The sequence below is a fragment of the Agrilus planipennis genome, unplaced genomic scaffold, assembly GCF_000699045.2.
Source record: "Agrilus planipennis isolate EAB-ADULT unplaced genomic scaffold, Apla_2.0 scaffold88, whole genome shotgun sequence".
Classification (NCBI taxonomy): Eukaryota; Metazoa; Arthropoda; class Insecta; order Coleoptera; family Buprestidae; genus Agrilus; species Agrilus planipennis.
The window spans coordinates 244,257-261,096 of record NW_020438872.1 but is presented as its reverse complement, the minus strand read 5'-3'; the positions used below and the strand labels follow the sequence as shown (position 1 = coordinate 261,096).

General features: G+C 34.0%; 3 protein-coding genes across 7 annotated transcripts; 2 read left to right on the top strand and 1 right to left on the bottom strand.

Moving 5' to 3' along the window:
• Positions 1 to 226: 226 nt before the first annotated feature.
• On the top strand, positions 227 to 5,376 carry LOC112905793 (laminin subunit beta-1-like; the record flags this gene model as incomplete). Its single annotated transcript, XM_025978906.1, has 13 exons — positions 227 to 425; positions 488 to 993; positions 1,048 to 2,185; positions 2,249 to 2,473; positions 2,530 to 2,729; positions 2,783 to 2,882; positions 2,948 to 3,139; positions 3,198 to 3,622; positions 3,688 to 4,050; positions 4,106 to 4,288; positions 4,353 to 4,516; positions 4,578 to 4,719; positions 4,776 to 5,376. Coding segments are annotated over 13 exons (4,302 nt in total), but the record flags the coding sequence as incomplete, so codon positions are not given.
• Positions 5,377 to 5,416: 40 nt separating this feature from the next.
• LOC108738247 (small G protein signaling modulator 3 homolog) lies at positions 5,417 to 9,301 on the bottom strand. Of its 2 annotated transcripts, none has more exons than XM_018471579.2 (15): positions 8,709 to 9,301; positions 8,456 to 8,665; positions 8,295 to 8,393; positions 8,079 to 8,242; positions 7,803 to 8,013; positions 7,621 to 7,751; positions 7,242 to 7,570; positions 7,038 to 7,183; positions 6,855 to 6,984; positions 6,609 to 6,756; positions 6,438 to 6,548; positions 6,212 to 6,379; positions 6,015 to 6,157; positions 5,787 to 5,947; positions 5,417 to 5,715 (listed from the first exon to the last, which is right to left on the bottom strand). In XM_018471579.2, the coding sequence occupies exons 1-15, from the start codon at positions 8,738 to 8,740 to the stop codon at positions 5,520 to 5,522; spliced, it is 2,379 nt and encodes a 792-aa protein (XP_018327081.1). In that variant the 5' UTR covers positions 8,741 to 9,301; the 3' UTR covers positions 5,417 to 5,519. The 2 variants fall into 2 exon arrangements, with proteins under 2 accessions (XP_018327081.1, XP_018327080.1); XM_018471578.2 differs by having other exon boundaries at positions 8,456 to 8,655.
• Positions 9,302 to 9,496: 195 nt separating this feature from the next.
• On the top strand, positions 9,497 to 16,636 carry LOC108738246 (uncharacterized protein DDB_G0284459). Of its 4 annotated transcripts, none has more exons than XM_018471575.2 (13): positions 9,497 to 9,703; positions 10,521 to 10,596; positions 10,666 to 10,863; positions 10,923 to 11,065; positions 11,298 to 11,439; positions 11,643 to 13,493; positions 13,690 to 13,926; positions 13,989 to 14,186; positions 14,320 to 14,534; positions 14,610 to 14,790; positions 14,876 to 15,051; positions 15,443 to 15,621; positions 15,835 to 16,636. In XM_018471575.2, exons 2-13 carry the CDS (start codon positions 10,549 to 10,551, stop codon positions 16,020 to 16,022), a joined length of 3,756 nt encoding a protein of 1,251 aa, XP_018327077.1. In that variant the 5' UTR covers positions 9,497 to 9,703; positions 10,521 to 10,548; the 3' UTR covers positions 16,023 to 16,636. The 4 variants fall into 4 exon arrangements, with proteins under 4 accessions (XP_018327077.1, XP_018327076.1, XP_018327079.1 ...); XM_018471574.1 differs by having other exon boundaries at positions 9,499 to 9,703; positions 13,687 to 13,926; XM_018471577.2 differs by lacking the exon at positions 15,835 to 16,636 and adding an exon at positions 15,360 to 15,383 and having other exon boundaries at positions 9,499 to 9,703; positions 13,687 to 13,926; positions 15,443 to 15,477.
• The last annotated feature ends 204 nt before the right edge of the window (positions 16,637 to 16,840 follow it).

Below are 16,840 nucleotides of genomic sequence, written 5' to 3'. Positions count from 1 at the left end.
TGACTTCCATAGAGTCCTCTGTTCTCCTATTCTTTCCAATACCTCTTCATTTCTAACCTTTTCTACCCACGATATCCTCATCATCCGCCTATAACACCACATTTCGAACGCTTCAAACGTTTTCTTTTCCGCCGCTCCCACTGTCCATGTTTCGCACCCGTACAACGCCGTGCTCCAAACATACACCTTTAACAACCTTTCTCGAATTTTCCAAACGAATGCATTTTCTTTTTCAGGGTGTAACTGTAATAACCATGCAACGAGTTGCCACTTTGATCCTGCGGTTTATGAACAAACTGGTAGAATAAGTGGAGGAGTTTGTGACGGTTGTCGTCACAACACGATGGGCCCCAACTGCGAACAGTGCAAACCATTCTACTACAGGGACCCCTTAAGAGACATCCAAGACCCAGAAGTGTGCAGACGTAAGAATTAATTTGGATACTCTTTTTCTCTCTTTGTTACGTTTAAATACTGGTTATTCCAGCTTGCGATTGTGATCCTGTGGGGTCGACGGATGCGGGTGCGTGTGACTCCACCACGGACCCTATAAACGGACTAGAAGCTGGTAAATGTCATTGTAAAACGAACGTCGAAGGTCGACGTTGCGACTACTGTAAAAACGGATTTTGGAACTTTACATCCGACAATCCCGATGGTTGTCAACCGTGCACGTGCGACATTTTGGGAACAATAGGTAATCAAGGATGTAACGCGTATTCAGGAGAGTGTACTTGCAAAAGATATGTAAAGGGAAGAAACTGTGACCAGTGTTTGCCAGAATATTGGGGACTTTCTGATAAACGGGACGGTTGCCAGGCGTGCGATTGCGATCCTGGTGGTTCGTACGATAACAACTGCGATGTTATAACTGGTCAGTGTAAATGTAGGGAACACATGACGGGACGTCAGTGCGACATTGCACAACAGCAACACTTCACAGCTTCTCTGGACTTCCTGCTATACGAAGCCGAATTAGCCCAAGGATCTGCTGTTAGTACTATCGTGTTCAAATTGTCTAATTAATTAATTTTTACCATATTTCAGACATGCCAGGTGGTTATTCGTGAACCATACAGAGACGGCAGACCTCCGTCATGGACTGGTACAGGATTTATGAAAGCGCCTGAAGGATCTTATATAGAATTCCAAATAACCAACATTAAAACGTCCATGGATTACGATATCGCAATAAGGTATGAGCCAACCCTTCCCGAAAATTGGAACGATGTGACCCTTACGGTAATACGACCGGATCCGATAGATCCCCAAGGTCCTTGTGCGTCTACACATCCTTCAGATGACACTAAAAGGGTTTCTTTGCCTTCTAATTCACGCAGCGCAATTGCGTTCCCACCAACGTGTTTGGAAGCCGGGAAGTCGTACATAGTTCGAATTGATTTCAACAATTACAAATACGGCACCTCAACACCTTCGGCGTCAATTCTCGTTGATTCTATTGTTCTTGTACCTCGAATTGAAAAAATCCCCTGGTTCCAAGGATCAGTGCCAGCTGAAGCACGTAGGCGAGAATATGAAGAACATCGTTGTGACATCGCTTTAGAAAACCCCAACATACCCCTTTCGGAGGTGTGCAAACAGCATCATAAGAGTATTGGAGCGTACATCTTCAATGGAGCATTTTCTTGTCAATGTGACCCAACTGGATCTACCAGCAAATTGTGTAACGATCATGGAGGAGCTTGTAGCTGCAAACTGAACGTTGTGGGAAGACGTTGTGATCGTTGCGCGCCAGGAACTTACGGTTTTGGTCCCGAAGGATGTAAAGCTTGTGACTGTAACAGTATTGGTGCTCTAAATAACTTTTGCAATGTCACAACCGGTCAATGTAAATGTAGATCGAATACTTATGGGCGCGAGTGTGATCAATGCCGTACAGGATTCTGGAATTTCCCTAATTGCGAACGATGCGACTGCAATGGGCATGCAGATATATGCGATTCTAGGACCGGAGTTTGTATAGACTGTAAAGACCATACCGAAGGACATCATTGCGATTATTGTAAAGAAGGATTTTATGGCGATCCGAGGATCGGATTCGACATTCCTTGCAGACCCTGTCCTTGCCCTGGGTTTAAAGAGGCATTCCACTCCTTTGCTGACAGGTGTATATTAGATTCACAGACCAAAGATGTGGTTTGTGAATGCAAGGAAGGTTACGCAGGTCAGTATGCAGTTACAAAAAAAAACAAAAAATAGTCTAAATTGCTTTCCTTCTTGTTCCAAGGATCAAAGTGTGACGTCTGCGCCGATAATTATTACGGAAATCCTGAGATTCCGGGCGGTTCGTGTCAACTTTGCGACTGTAGCAATAAAATTGATCCTCTAGTCCCTGGTAATTGCGATCCTCATACAGGAAAATGTCTTAGATGCCTTTATGATACTACCGGTGATCACTGCGAGATTTGTCGAGATGGATTCTTCAGGCTTTCAATCGACGATAACTGCCAACGTAATGAGTGTTACACATTTCTTTTATCAAAAACGAAAGTTATAATTCATTTTTAGCCTGCACATGTCAATTTTTGGGTACCAATGAAACTGCTGGTCCTTGTGATCGGGAAACTGGTCAATGTAAATGTCTACCAAATGTTATCGGCAAGGATTGCGATAAATGCGAAAAGAACCACTGGAAGATTGCTAGTGGTAAAGGCTGTGAACCTTGCGACTGCGATCCTTTGGGTTCCATGAATCCTCAGTGTAATGAAGTATGCATCTTTTTATTGGTGTATGGACACAATTTATTAACTTAATATTTTAGTATGAAGGTCAATGTTTGTGTAAGGAGAACTTTGGAGGAAGACAGTGTAATGAGTGCAGAGAAAACTATTGGGGAAATCCTAGAGAAGACAAATGTATCGGTAATAACTGCGCCTTGACTAAAATTCGGTAGTACCATTTTTATATCGTCGTACTTTTTTTTCAGAATGTCTTTGTAATCCAGAGGGATCAAAAACGCCTCAATGTGACAGAAAAACTGGTAACTGTGTTTGTCGTGAAGGAATTGGAGGACGATCTTGTGACGAATGCGCTAGGGGATATTTGGGTACCGCACCCTATTGTTCGCCTTGCGGCGAATGTTTCGACAACTGGGACCGTATTTTGAAGGAACACGAAAGTAATGTCATTCCTTCTAGACTTTTTCTCCATACTTCATACTTTTTCTACGATTTTAGATAAAACATTGCATATTATTGAAAGGGGAAAGAACATTAAAAAAATTGGGGCAACTGGAGCGTATACCAAAGAATTTGACGAAATGCAAAATCAACTGGACGAAATTGAACAACTTCTTAACAGTACCACAAACATAGACATCGATCAGATAGAAGACAAAATTAACAATCTAGCAAATCAAATTCAAGACGCGAAAGGGGAAAGTCCCGATGAACTCCTGAACAATGTCACAAAAGACATTAAGCTTTCTGAAATAAAATTGAATGAATTAAGGAAAGACATGGAAAAATTAGTTGCTCAAACCCAAGAATTAAGGAATAATGGTACCACACTTCAAGAAGCAGATGTCCAAGGGGCTTTAAATTTAGTTCGTATGGCTAAAGATAAAGCCGCAACAGCAGCACACAAGGCTGAACACACACAGGTACTATTTGAAAATCTCCTGAACATTATCTTGTTATTTAAATGTATACAATCTGAAATTTACAGTCGATAGTGGATTATGCGGAAAGACAATGTAAAGCAGCAGAGAACTTGGTAAATGTAACAGAAGCAGAATTCAAAAGAATGCAACAGGAAAACGAACAAGCACTTGATAGAATTAAAGAAAATATAACAAATTTAAATAATATGATACCGGAATTAAATAAACTTGTATGTGATGGTACCAGCAACAGTCCTGATGATTCGTGCGACTCCATATGTGGGGGTGCTGGATGTGGCAGTTGTGGCGAAAGTGTTTCTTGTCAGGATGGCGCAAAACAACAAGCTTTGTTCGCTCTCAGCTATGCAAATGACACAGAAAAGACGTTAAAGGAAAAGGAAGAAGCAGCCGAAAAGTTTTTCCGAAATGTGCGTCTATCACAATTAAATTTTTACAGACCAATTAATAAAATAGATTTTGTAGATAAGCCAATTGAACACCACGCAAGCTAAGAATTCGGCCCAAGAGACTCTCGATAAAGCAAATAAATTATATTCCAATTTCAATAATTCACTACAAGCTGTAAATAATATAAAGAAACAGATTGACGATTTTATTAATCAAAACAATTCTACTCCTGACGAGATAAGACAACTAGCCGAAAAGGTAAGTAATAAAGTTTAGAAAGAGTATATATTCGCAGACACACATTTAACATTTCATTCATTAGGTCCTTAAAAAAGACATCAATTTAACAAAAGAAGAAATTCAAACTCTTCAAAAGAAAATTCAGGAAGCTCTTGAAACATTAACGAATCCAGATAAGATTATATTAGAAACAAGGGATGACTTACAAAGAGTTCACAAATTAAAGGAAGATGCCGATAACGCAAAGTAAATCAACTTATTAATTACCGTGAGTTATACAGATTAAATTAAACATTTCTCATTTTAGAGCTAAGTCAAGCGACATTTTAAAAACTGCAGAAGGAATTAAAGAAGCTTTGCTGAACAGTAGCGTTGCGCAAAATGATGCAGATGAAGCAATAACAGACGCAAATAAAAATATTGACACAGTTCACGAACTATTAACAAAGGTATTTTAATTTAAGTTACTTTAGTTAAGTATTTTATTTTCTCTTTTGCTTCACAGATTGGTGCTATCGCCGAAGAAGCTCACAATAAGACACAAGAAACCAGTGGCAATATAAAAGATCTTTCGCGAAACCTTACAGATCTTCAAAATAACATGAGAAATAACGAAAGATTCGCCCAACGTGTTATCGAGGAGGCTGCCAAAGTACATCAAGAGGCGAATCACACAAACAAAACGGCTAATGAGCTTCTTAATAGGTATGATAATATTAAATACATGTTATCAAACACTTCTAGGGTTATTGAAGATTCAAAAGTGAAGGCTAATGAGCTGTCTGAGAGAGCCTACAATATAACACATAAAATTGAATCGACAGAGTCTGAAATTAAACAGCTAATTAGTAGCTCGTCTGATCAGTTATTAAAGAATCTAGAAAACGAGATCGATCAACTTATTAATCGAATGCATGCCTATAGTGCCGTAATTGAAGAAAGGCACAATCATTACAAGTCGTGCACTTAGTATGTGTAGTATTTAGGTAGTTTTATACGTTAATTTGTATTGACGATGTCTCTGTGCCATTTAATTAAGTTTTTTATAATGTGGATATTCAACTAATTTTTTATAGTTTACGAAATATACGGTTTTTTAGATTTTATTTTAGGTCTCTCGCTATAAAAGCAAATAATAGGCTGATAGTATTTCATTCACGCTTTAATATATAGAATTTTAATTAATAAATACAAAAATTACTTTCATAATTACATTAATTTGAACATTTTATAAAAGGTATGCATAATTTTAAATATCCCAGCTAAACAAGTGATGTTTAACAAGCATATCTCGCACGCCTTCTTTTAAAGGATGATTATTGACTTCCTTTTTGACTGGTAATTCCCACTCGGGGTTTAAATTGAACGACAACTGGGATAATATTCGCAATTCGCATTTAATTTGAACCCAACCAGGACTAAATACAAATGACCAAGGATGATACCTGTATTGTGATAAAACATGTTTCTTTTATATTCTCCATTAAAATTGGTGAAAATAATTCAAAAAATTTACCATTTTTGAACGACTTCTGTACAAGAACACAATACTTCCAACCATAAATGCAAAACCTGTTCATTAAGACCCATACACACCAAAGACCTTAGTTTGACATCCATCTGAGCATGGGCATTATCATGAGACAAATTTATAGATTGTATACATCGATAGAGAAGCTGCAAAGAAAAGATGTTTAATATTACTTGAAAAACGCAATAGTAATTAAGCAACACTTTTTCATACCTCTTCTGGGGTTAGGACTTTACCATCTTCGTCTAAACGATACGTTTTACAAAGAACTAGTCTACTATAAACAGAATTAAAATCTTTCTCCACTTCTTTTGTTGCCGCTTCTTCAATAAATAACCACGGATGACAAGGTCCTCCTAATAGGAATAATTAAATTTACGGTTCGAGAATTTTAAAAATATCAAGTTTACCCAGAAAATGTGGTCGCTTCATACCATGTTCCAAAACCTGTTTAACAACTGGGCACAAGGTACCACGAACAAGGTCTGTAACGGTCTCAGAAATACTATCGTCACCAGCACTTGAATATTGCTTGCTACGTTCATCTAACAGTTCTACAAACTTTGCTGGGAACCATCCTAACAGAAAATAAAATTTAAATAGTTATATTAATACAATTGGCAATAATTTATGCACCTCGTAAACCATTTAATTCGCCAACCCAACAGTGCTCGTCTTTTTGACTTAATATTGTAATAATGTCGTTCTTTCGAAACCCTAGTTCATCATCGTCGTGTCTTTCAAAATCTAAAATTATGATACAGCTATTAATTGTGTACCCTTTTAAAATTTTGAAACATTATAAACCTAATAGTGCCTTAGCCCTTCGTTTCCTATTTTTTGAAATGTTAATATAGTTAGCGTGATCTAGTGCATGGCTCTCCATAGAATAATTGGCCAGCAAGGATATTTCTGAAGATAGTTTTGGTTCGATTTGAATAAAGTGTCGAGCGATCTTAAAAATAATAATACGAAATAAGCCCATTTTAAATAAAATAAATTAATTTAATAATTTTACTTACTTAGTCAACACAAAAATAATATATTATATACCTGCAATATTGCTTCACGTAAATCTACCAATATTTCAGTTTGTTTGACGTTTTTCGACTTTATATCATCTTCGCTGTTTTCATTGAACAAAATCAGACCAAGAACAGTTTTATTTTTCTTTAACTGCCTTCTATAAATAAGTTTCCCGTAAAAAAATAGTTAACTTTATAATAACCAATTTACCTAGCCAAGTGTTGCTTTGGAAGATTTGATATTGCCTCTGGATTACCAACCAGCACCCCCTGGTCTGCCATTAGGTATGCCAAGTGTCTTCGTCTATACGTTTCGATCATTACTTCGTTTAATGAACTAGCCAATTCAAACGAAACCTTTGAATATTACGATATATTATATTAATGCATTTGAAAGTATTGTGTTTAAAATTACTTGTAATAGTTTTTCTACATCATCAATGTCCCCTGGAATGTCTGATAACGCGTTAAATATTTGTGCGGAGTTCTCTAGAGTTCGTAAATGGGGCTCTTTGATTTTTAACATTCCCAAAGTCACTTGAAATAAGACCAATGAACCTTCTAAGAAGAGTAAATCCCATATACGTAGTAAAATTTTCATATGAACAACACTTGCAAACAAAGTTAGAAACCAATGCATAGTTATCAAAGACAATTCAATGTCGTGATTCTTTAAAACTTCGTCAACGTCAGGTAAAAAGCTTGCTATTAACGTTCGCAATACTTTTTGATCAGCTTGTACCCCTGAAAAGAAAGATTTACTCACTGTATTTGACAAAGTTGAATCAACTCACCAATTAAAGTGGAGCTATAATATGAGGCTGGTAAGAAATCTTCTACAATTGTTACCATGACCCAGAAGGCATCTTCTTCTTCTAGAAGTAGTAATAAAGACGCTACTATCATCCCTACTCCTTGGCAATAACTACAAAGAACAACCAATGCTTATATTATCAAAGCCTAGCAATTAATTTACCCAATGTCAGGATACAGCCATGCAAGGCCCCTTAATATTCTACGTAAACGCGAAATTCCAGTACTGTTGATGTGACTGAAACATGCATTTGTTGGAAGAGTATGCAAAAGGTCTTTCTCAATCTGTTTTGATGTCATTAAGGAATCATTACTTGACAATTTAACTATTTCTTTATAGGACAATTCAGAATTTTCTTTTTTCTCCAAAGCACCTGAAAATAATTAAGCTGTAGCAAGTTTTTCAATTATATAGTATTATATGTAGTAAGTAGCATACCTGACAGTCTCATCCACAGTTGTGGCCTTAAAGAATGTGGTATACCAGCCCTAATCATGGTCCTTAACTTTTCTGTTCTTGGCAGCTGTACTTGAACTTTATCCCAACTTAAATTTGATACTTCTTTATTGTGAGAAAACTCCAAATGTGCTATCCATTGCAATCTAAATAAATATTTCAATAAGGAAAGTCCTTTTCTTCAATAAGAAGTATTACCTTTGCTGAGGATCTTCTACAAAGGGAATACCCAATAGCTTATTTGAATTTTGTTCAGGTCCATCCTCTTCATCTACTCGAAAACCAAATTCATCAAATCTATTTTATAAAACAAATATATTTATCAAAAAGTATATTAATAACTAAAGTATTATCTACACCTGTACTCTGGCTGAGAGTTTGGGTCATCAGGAATAACTGTTAGCTTGGCCATAATGTCTTGGGGCCACATACTTGGTGTAAGTGCTGAGAATGGGCCCCCAGGGGCTGGAATCAGATTATTTTCAATTTTTAAGCGATCTAACATTGTCTCTGACAAAACTTCTTCGTCATCTGATACTGTTAACTCAAATTCTCGCCTCTGCAAGGGTCTGCTTTAAAATGTATGATTATATACAGTATATATATAGTTACATTATTGTCTTCTCTTCCAACATATCCTTCATGGTTCCGAACGTCAAAAAATGATTTTGCAAGATCCATTTTAATTAATAATAAACAAAAATACTATTCTAAAAAGGTAGTTAGTTAAAAAGTTAACTTCAGTGTTGCTTCCACACTATCATATTCCTATTGCAAAATGCTCTTTGGCTTGAAAATTACCATCACTACATTAACATTAACAAGTCACATAAATTATTTTTATAAATTAACCACGATAGTATTAACAGTTCCTGTTTTAATTAATAAATTAAAATGTAAACATCTGTTGTATTTGTAGCTGTCACAACTGTCACATTGTCCATTCACAATTTCATTGTACGTGACGTCATTGATACGTCAAAGTATGGTTTAAAGATACCGTTAATTTTAGCATGACTTTAGCTCTGGTTATACAATACAATTAACAAAAATATTTAAGGAAGACAGTGTGGGTTTTAATTACCTATTGTTTTAATTTATTTTATCTTTTATCTAATCATAAAGCCAAAACGCTAAGTGCCGCTGATAATGCCCGTCAGTATGTGAATCATTCATCTTTATTTTTTATGAATAATTGATTTCATACGAATAAAAGTTTGTCTACAACTGTTTAATCTGTATTTTACTGCCTAATTATTAGAAAATGATAATGAATTTTTAAAGTAAATAGTATATTAATTGTTCATTTTGCGTGAAATTGTTTTTAGCAAGGGTTCGCGCATGCGTAATTTAAATATTTGTTGTTACGAAAGTACACGAGCGAATAAAGCGAAAAGGTGCGAACGTAAATAACTGCAAATATGATGGCTGCGTGTGTTGTGCCAATTATTAAAATTTAAAAGTAGTTACATTATGTGTTATTTTTCTAAAGTGATTGAAAATTATAAGTGTATAATAAATCACATAGTGTCGAATAAATATTTAGTTGTTGGGAAATAATCTATCTAAAGTGTTATATGGATATACCTGTAATTTCACCTGCCACAGTAAGTTACTACCTTCCTAGTACTTTTCTTAAATTCCAGATTTTAGCATATTTATTAGTCAGTAATGCTTGCTATGTGCAATATAGCATTGGTTTCAGCTAAATTTAAATGACAATCGTAATTGTAACTTGCAAATATTTATCAGTGAATCTATTGATGGAATGTACATTAGGTTTCCTAAAGGAAAATGTGAAGGCTTTTGAAAGTATTACACACTACCTAATTGATATTCCATTAATTAGGTACTTACTCATTTGCGAAACAGTTAACCTACATCGTTTCTTATTGTTTCCGTCATTATTAATTAAAGTTATTTTAAAAACCTACAACAGCATGTTACAGAAAATTACTAATTTTACTTAAAACCTTTAATATGGCAGTTTGTTTTTCCCTTTTTTCTATTAAAAGATTAATGAGTAATAGTTGTTTATATTTGTCAGATCTGAATCATTTCTTTACAAAAGATGCTAAATTAAAAATATGAGAACTTGCAGGTATCTAATATATTTAAATAAGATAATTACTGATACCAAAAGTTATTACATTATATTGTTAATTTTTATGAAATTATATAACGTTTTTGTTTCCTTTTTTTATCACCGAAATTTACTAATCTAATACCTGATTAATTAAATTTTAGTTTTATTATATTAGTAATAGGTATATTATATGTATTAATCAAAAATTACAAAAAAAGAAAGTAAACATTTCAGTTTGTATTTTTAAAAACTTGTAATTAAACAAAGATAGATCGTTTACATCATTATAATTTAGAAAGTCTGTGGTAATAGCAGGAAATTAATTAATTATCTTTTAGTTTCAGTAATCTATGCATAATTTAAAATATGGATTGTTGGTATCAAGAAAATGAAAAGGAAAACTCTAACAAACGCGTATGAATAGTATATTTAGTTTGTAAACAAAATTAGTAATTTATTGCTTTTTTTTATTCCGTACTGTAGAATTCAAACACACAATACCTACCAAGCAAATGTAGAACTACCCGACCACCACCTCCAACACCAGCAACCAACCCCTTACAGTTTGTAAAAGTTGCTCCTCCACCATTGATTCAGAAGGCTCAAGAACAGGTTAAAAAGGTTGAACTAGTTAAATCAGTTAGAAAAGACTTTAAGGAAGATGAAGAAGACTGGCAGCAAGTATGTCTTATGTTTTAATTAATGTCAAAGTAAATCTCAATTATTTTTATATTTCCTAGAATTTAGATAACTGGAAGAGTAGCAGAAGAAAACGCCAAGAACATATCATTGAAAGGGTTGTAGAAGTGAAAAAGATCACACAGGAAGAACAAGATAAAGGAAGAAAGAAGAGTAAGACCTTTAACGAAATATTGGAAGAAAGGTAACTTATACAGCCTTGTCCTTGATATGTTTATCATCTATAATTATTATTTCTAATTTTTTTATTTCTTCCCCTGTGAACTCGTTAACAATTCTTTTCATCCTTATCATCCCTGTATTTCTGATGTACTATTGTTGGAAAGCTGCTGTTCTGCTGCTCCAACATTCCTTGATATTAATAGATAACTTTTATTGAATTAAAATTGATACTTTTCATGTGTATGCGTTTGTAGAAGTAAAAGGGGTTATCGTTTAAAATTGCCGATATACGAAGATGAAGACTCAGATTTCACTAGTTATGTAGGAAGTAGTAAAAGTCAAACTGATGTTTCAAAAGAAGTTAAAAAAGAAGAACATGAAAAAGTTGAATTATCAGTGAGTAGTAGAATTTTTTTTTAAAGATAAGTGACAGAAAATGCTGGGGTTGTTTCTTCACTCACTTTCACTCTACAATATTGCTTCAAGAGAAAATAAATACTTATAGTGAAGCAATACCAGTGTTTTTTTTTTAATGCTTCACTATTATTTCAAAGTTATTTTTTTTATTAAATACTCCATGTCAATCTTCTGTCTTTTAGGACAAAAGTATTCAAAATAATAATGAAGATAACGAAGAGTCACAAAGAAAAGAAGACAGTCAATTAGAAAAAGAAAAAAATGTTCGAAAAAATTATTTTCAGTGTAATTTCGATAACGAGAAAACTATCAAAGATGAAATTAGCAGCCAAATAAGTTTGTCCAATGAAAAACCAAAAACCATTTCGTCTGAATCATTTATAGATTCAAAATTTATTAATAACAATGACAACAAATTCGGTAAAAGCAACCAAGAAGTAATCAGTTCAAGTTTAGATAATATGCAACAGTATACGTACGAAAGCGCTATTGAAGGTTATCGAAGTCGAATCAAATCTAAAATTAAAATAGACGAGTCCATATTTAACAAGCCCTCTGAATATAAACCGATAGCTAAAGTTGACGTCCCAATTCCTAAAGGAGTTCTATTTAAACGTAAAGAAATATTTGAAGTCGAAAAACCAATAGCAATCGGACATTTAGAATCGCTAACATCCAAAAGATTGTCCGAAGATTTTGCAAACTCACAAAGTATCAAAGAGAGGCTGAAAAGTTTAGAAAAATGTACAGAACAATCGTTAACAAGAAACATTGAAAGAGACCCCACAGGGATTAAATGGAATAACCCTTCGAATGACGAAAATGATAATAAGACGATCAAAACAGAGACAATAACTCAATCAGTTGAAGAAGAAAATCTAAAGTCAAGAACTAAACAAAACGATAAGTCAAACGTTAGACACGAGGAACGTACTACTCGAGTTGAAAGAAGTTTTAGCCCAGAAACAGAACTTTATATGAACAAACTAAATGTATTCAGCAAAGATCTTGATGACTTACTAGAAAAGACTGGTAATAGAATTGCACCCAATGACATAAGCAATGGTTTTTATGAAAGTCCGAATCCTTCTCTTCTTGGAGACGGAATAGGCACAGCATCTTCAGATAGGGAAGATAGTGGAATACACACCGCAGATGTTTCTTGTTCTGTAAGTCAGGCAGACGAATCCACTTATGAAGTTGAAGACAGTGATTTTTTATCACCAACAGCACTGAATCGTTCACAGAAATTTGACGTTGAAACAGAGATACACGAGTTAAATAACGAAAATGAACAAAAGAATGAAAATATTGAACCAAATGAAATAAAAAACGATATAGCTACTGCTCATAGCGAAATTAAGAGAACAAACAACAAAGAGCTAACAGCGAAGACAAAATATTTTCTAGAACAACTTCAAAAAGAAGCCGCAATCGATTTAGAACTGGAACGGAAATGGAAACTGACTACAAATGTCATGACGCGCTCTCCAACCTCAGAAACAACCACCGATTTGAAAAAGGTCGAGCCAATCATTAGTAATAGATCTGAAAAAGATACACATGCAAACGCCAATACGAACACTCCCCTAATATTGGATTATATCGACGAATTAGAGTTATCTAATTCTCCACTAGCACCACCAAAGGCTGTTGAACCACCGAAAGAAAAACCACCACCTCCACCACCACTAGACCAGGAAGACTATCAAGAGAAAGCAAAAGCATTCAACTCCACCAAAAGAATCAAAAAAGAAATTTACGTGAAACGTTCAAGTTTTTTGGGTCTGGATGAACCAACAGACGATCAAATTGATCCTGATATTAGCATTGAAAGACCGCCAGATATAAATAGATTTCTTCAGGAAGAATCTCAAATGGAGAAATGCTTGTACAGAAAGTTACACGGAAGTAGGGAGATGATTAGCGAAGTAGAAAGCCAGGATTCAGGATTAGAAAGTGAGCGCGGAAGGCTCTCTAGCGACACGTGGTGTAGCAACGGGACATCCGCACATTTTAGGCAAGACAGTGAGGTAAGATAATTACTTTTAGAAATAGAAAAAGTCACGTAATCAATTGTACTTAAAGCAGATCTAATTGTGATCAATAATTGACATAAAAACTTTTGCGTATTTCTTACATGGATAATTAACATGTACTTACTGTTACCGCACGCGAAAAGCTTTTTAGTTTTGATGTTAAAAATAGCAAAAATTCTTTTTGCAGCAGACCAATAGTGTAACATCTGAAGAAGATGAAGTAACCAGAAAAGAACGAGAGATAATCGAATTAGTAGAGAAAGAAGAAAAGTCAAAAACAGCCATCACAAACTTAGAAAAAGGCGACTTAGAATCGATCCATTACAGACGCAGGCGCAACTTTCCTTTGTGTAACGAGTATTATCCTGTTGATGCGGGCAGCTCGACAACTTACTGTAATTCAACATTAAGTGATACTGATTTAGAGGTATTGTTATTATTTTATGCCTCTTTTAAATTCAATAATATTAATAATAATAATAATAATAGGTGATGCGAGTAGAACAAGAATTAAATCGGTTAGAACGAAAACATGTGGAAAGTCAAAATTATATGTTAGCCCAGTGTGGCTCGCCATCAAGAAGCCAGTGCCGAAACTCACTGGAAAACATATGTGACACAGACGCTTGCTCCCCATATGCAACAGCAGAAAACTATCGAAAATCTTTACCAGACCTGTACCACGACGTAAGTTACTTATTTTTAATTACCACCGTCGTATCACAGTTTTATCATCAGCATTTTAACTAAGATTATTTTATTGTGTTATTAAGTTTTGTTATTCCCATTGTTATTGCTTATATTTTGTTTATGGTATCAGTATAAACCATCCTCTACCAATTGTTCTTATCGCAAATCAATGCCAGACATAAATCAAACACCATACCTAAGTTTTAAGAAACATGAAAGTATCCCTATGTATGCTTTGGAATATCGTAAATCTATGCCAGAGTTGGAAGGGATTTATCCACGACCGGCAATCACTTCCCATTTGAAAGAGGCGTATCCTTCCAACTGCGAGAATAAACAAGCTTAGTAAGAATCGACATATGTGACTTTTCTTTAATTTTACTGTGTTATTGTCATATGTATAATTATTTTTTGTTACAGTATAGAATGTGTAGAACCACCGAATATGGGTGGAAAAATGAAACTAAAGCAACCAGTTTCGAAACACGAGGCCCATGCTTTAAGTGCTGCTCCAAAACAAAAACATATTCCTAATGATATTTGGATTCAACCAAAAGTCAATACAGAAACAAAAAATTATAATCAACATTGGCTGCTTCAGGTGAACTACGCATTTATAATTTCTGTTTTACATATATGACAAAATTACATTTCGTTTTGATGTTATTTGACAAATTTTATTTTAGGAAGCGGAATTAAGAAGAATCGAAGAACATCAGAAGAACCGTGGTCATCAAGGACATCTAAAATGGCAGCTACCGGCTAGGCCAGAGCAACAGCATATTCCTGATCCAATAATAGAAACTCTTACTCATAGACTTCAAAATAGAACTGGCGAAAATCGTCGCCAATTTTTGCGAAGGTGAATAACTTTTATTTTTATTACTAATTAATTAATTAAGTTCTGATTGTTGGAATTGGGTACATTTTAAGAAGTTAATATTATTTTTATTTTTTGTCTTTTTTAATAGACTATTTTGTTCCGATTTTTAATATAAAATTTGTTAATGATTTTAATTCCTAAATTAAATCTGTTGATTGAATTATTTATTATGTCTCTTAGACTATAGTTTCATTTCAATTTCATTGATCAATAAAAAAGTAAGTAAAGCTCATTTAACAAGCAACTTACATGCTTTTGAACTAAATTTATTCTTCTTTTGCTAAAAGCGACATACTGTAGATATTAAAGTGGTAAGTACTGGTGTCAGTATTCCATTAGTTTAAGGTAATTCTAAAAACTTTGTTTTTAGGCCTCAGCCTACACTTGGAAATAAAGACTGTAATCGTTTTGTATATTTAACACATGATCATAATCTTAATCATGGCGTTTCTAAATCGTATTCATCACCTCTTCATTTACAAGAATCTCAAAATCAGTTGTTAAGCGTTAGCGGAAAAAAGAAATGTTCTTATTGTGGAATTGAATTGGGTATGTAAAATTAAAATCAAATATTGTACACCCTGTATATCTATTTTAGTCGTCGAGGTTGTTGCCGAGTAAATATGGTGAATTTTAAATCGTGCTGTAACAAATAATTACATAGTTACAATAAATTAAATTGACCGTATTTACTTCAGCAGTGTCTTATAAGTTTCCCTTTAAAGGGTCAGAAATGATTAGTTAAATGGAGTCATATTTTAGGGCGAGGGGCAGCTATGATAATAGAAAGTCTCGCTCTATTTTATCACATGGAATGTTTTAAATGTTGCGTGTGTCATGTTCAGTTGGGCGACGGTTTGATGGGGACAGATGTAAGAGTTAGAAACCAAAAATTGCACTGCCATAACTGTTACTCCAGCGATGACGGTGTTAAATTTAGTTGCGTTTAAAAACGCATATGAAAATTAAATTATATCTGTTAAAATTTTCCCGAAAGTTGCTGTACAAAAGATAAAAAAATACAGTTTGTAATATAATATATATTCAATCACCATTATTATGTAAATTTCACCTTATGTATGTATGTGTATTAATGTAATTATAATAGCTTATTATACAAGGCGGTCCACGATCATTCTTGTACAATTATGGCTTTGATATTGATGATAGTCATAAAATCATTTTCAAATATACAAATATACCCCTTATTATCTCGTGAAAATGCCCGTTAAGGTATTTTTTGCGGGAGAACGACATATTTTTGTTTTAAATATATGTTTAGTTCCATTTATTATGATCTAAGTTAAAAAATACTCGTTATGGTAATTTGGTTTTATGTGTTGCATTATTTAGTTATTACTCGCTGTATGTTTGAAAATAATTTTAAACAATTCTGGATTTCGTACAATTTTTTAAAAGCCATATTTCTCATTCAAAATCGTGAATCAGCCTGTATATAAAAAAGATGTATAAGAAGTTATATGGTTGAGACACACTGTAGATAATTAATATGTAAAAAACAAGAGTAGATAAGTGTACAGTAATCTATGCATACTACACCAAAGTGTTATTACTCGCTGTATGTTTGAAAATAATTTTAAACAATTCTGGATTTCGTACAATTTTTTAAAAGCCATATTTCTCATTCAAAATCGTGAATCAGCCTGTATATAAAAAAGATGTATAAGAAGTTATATGGTTGAGACACACTGTAGATAATTAATATGTAAAAAACAAGAGTAGATAAGTGTACAGTAATCTATGCATA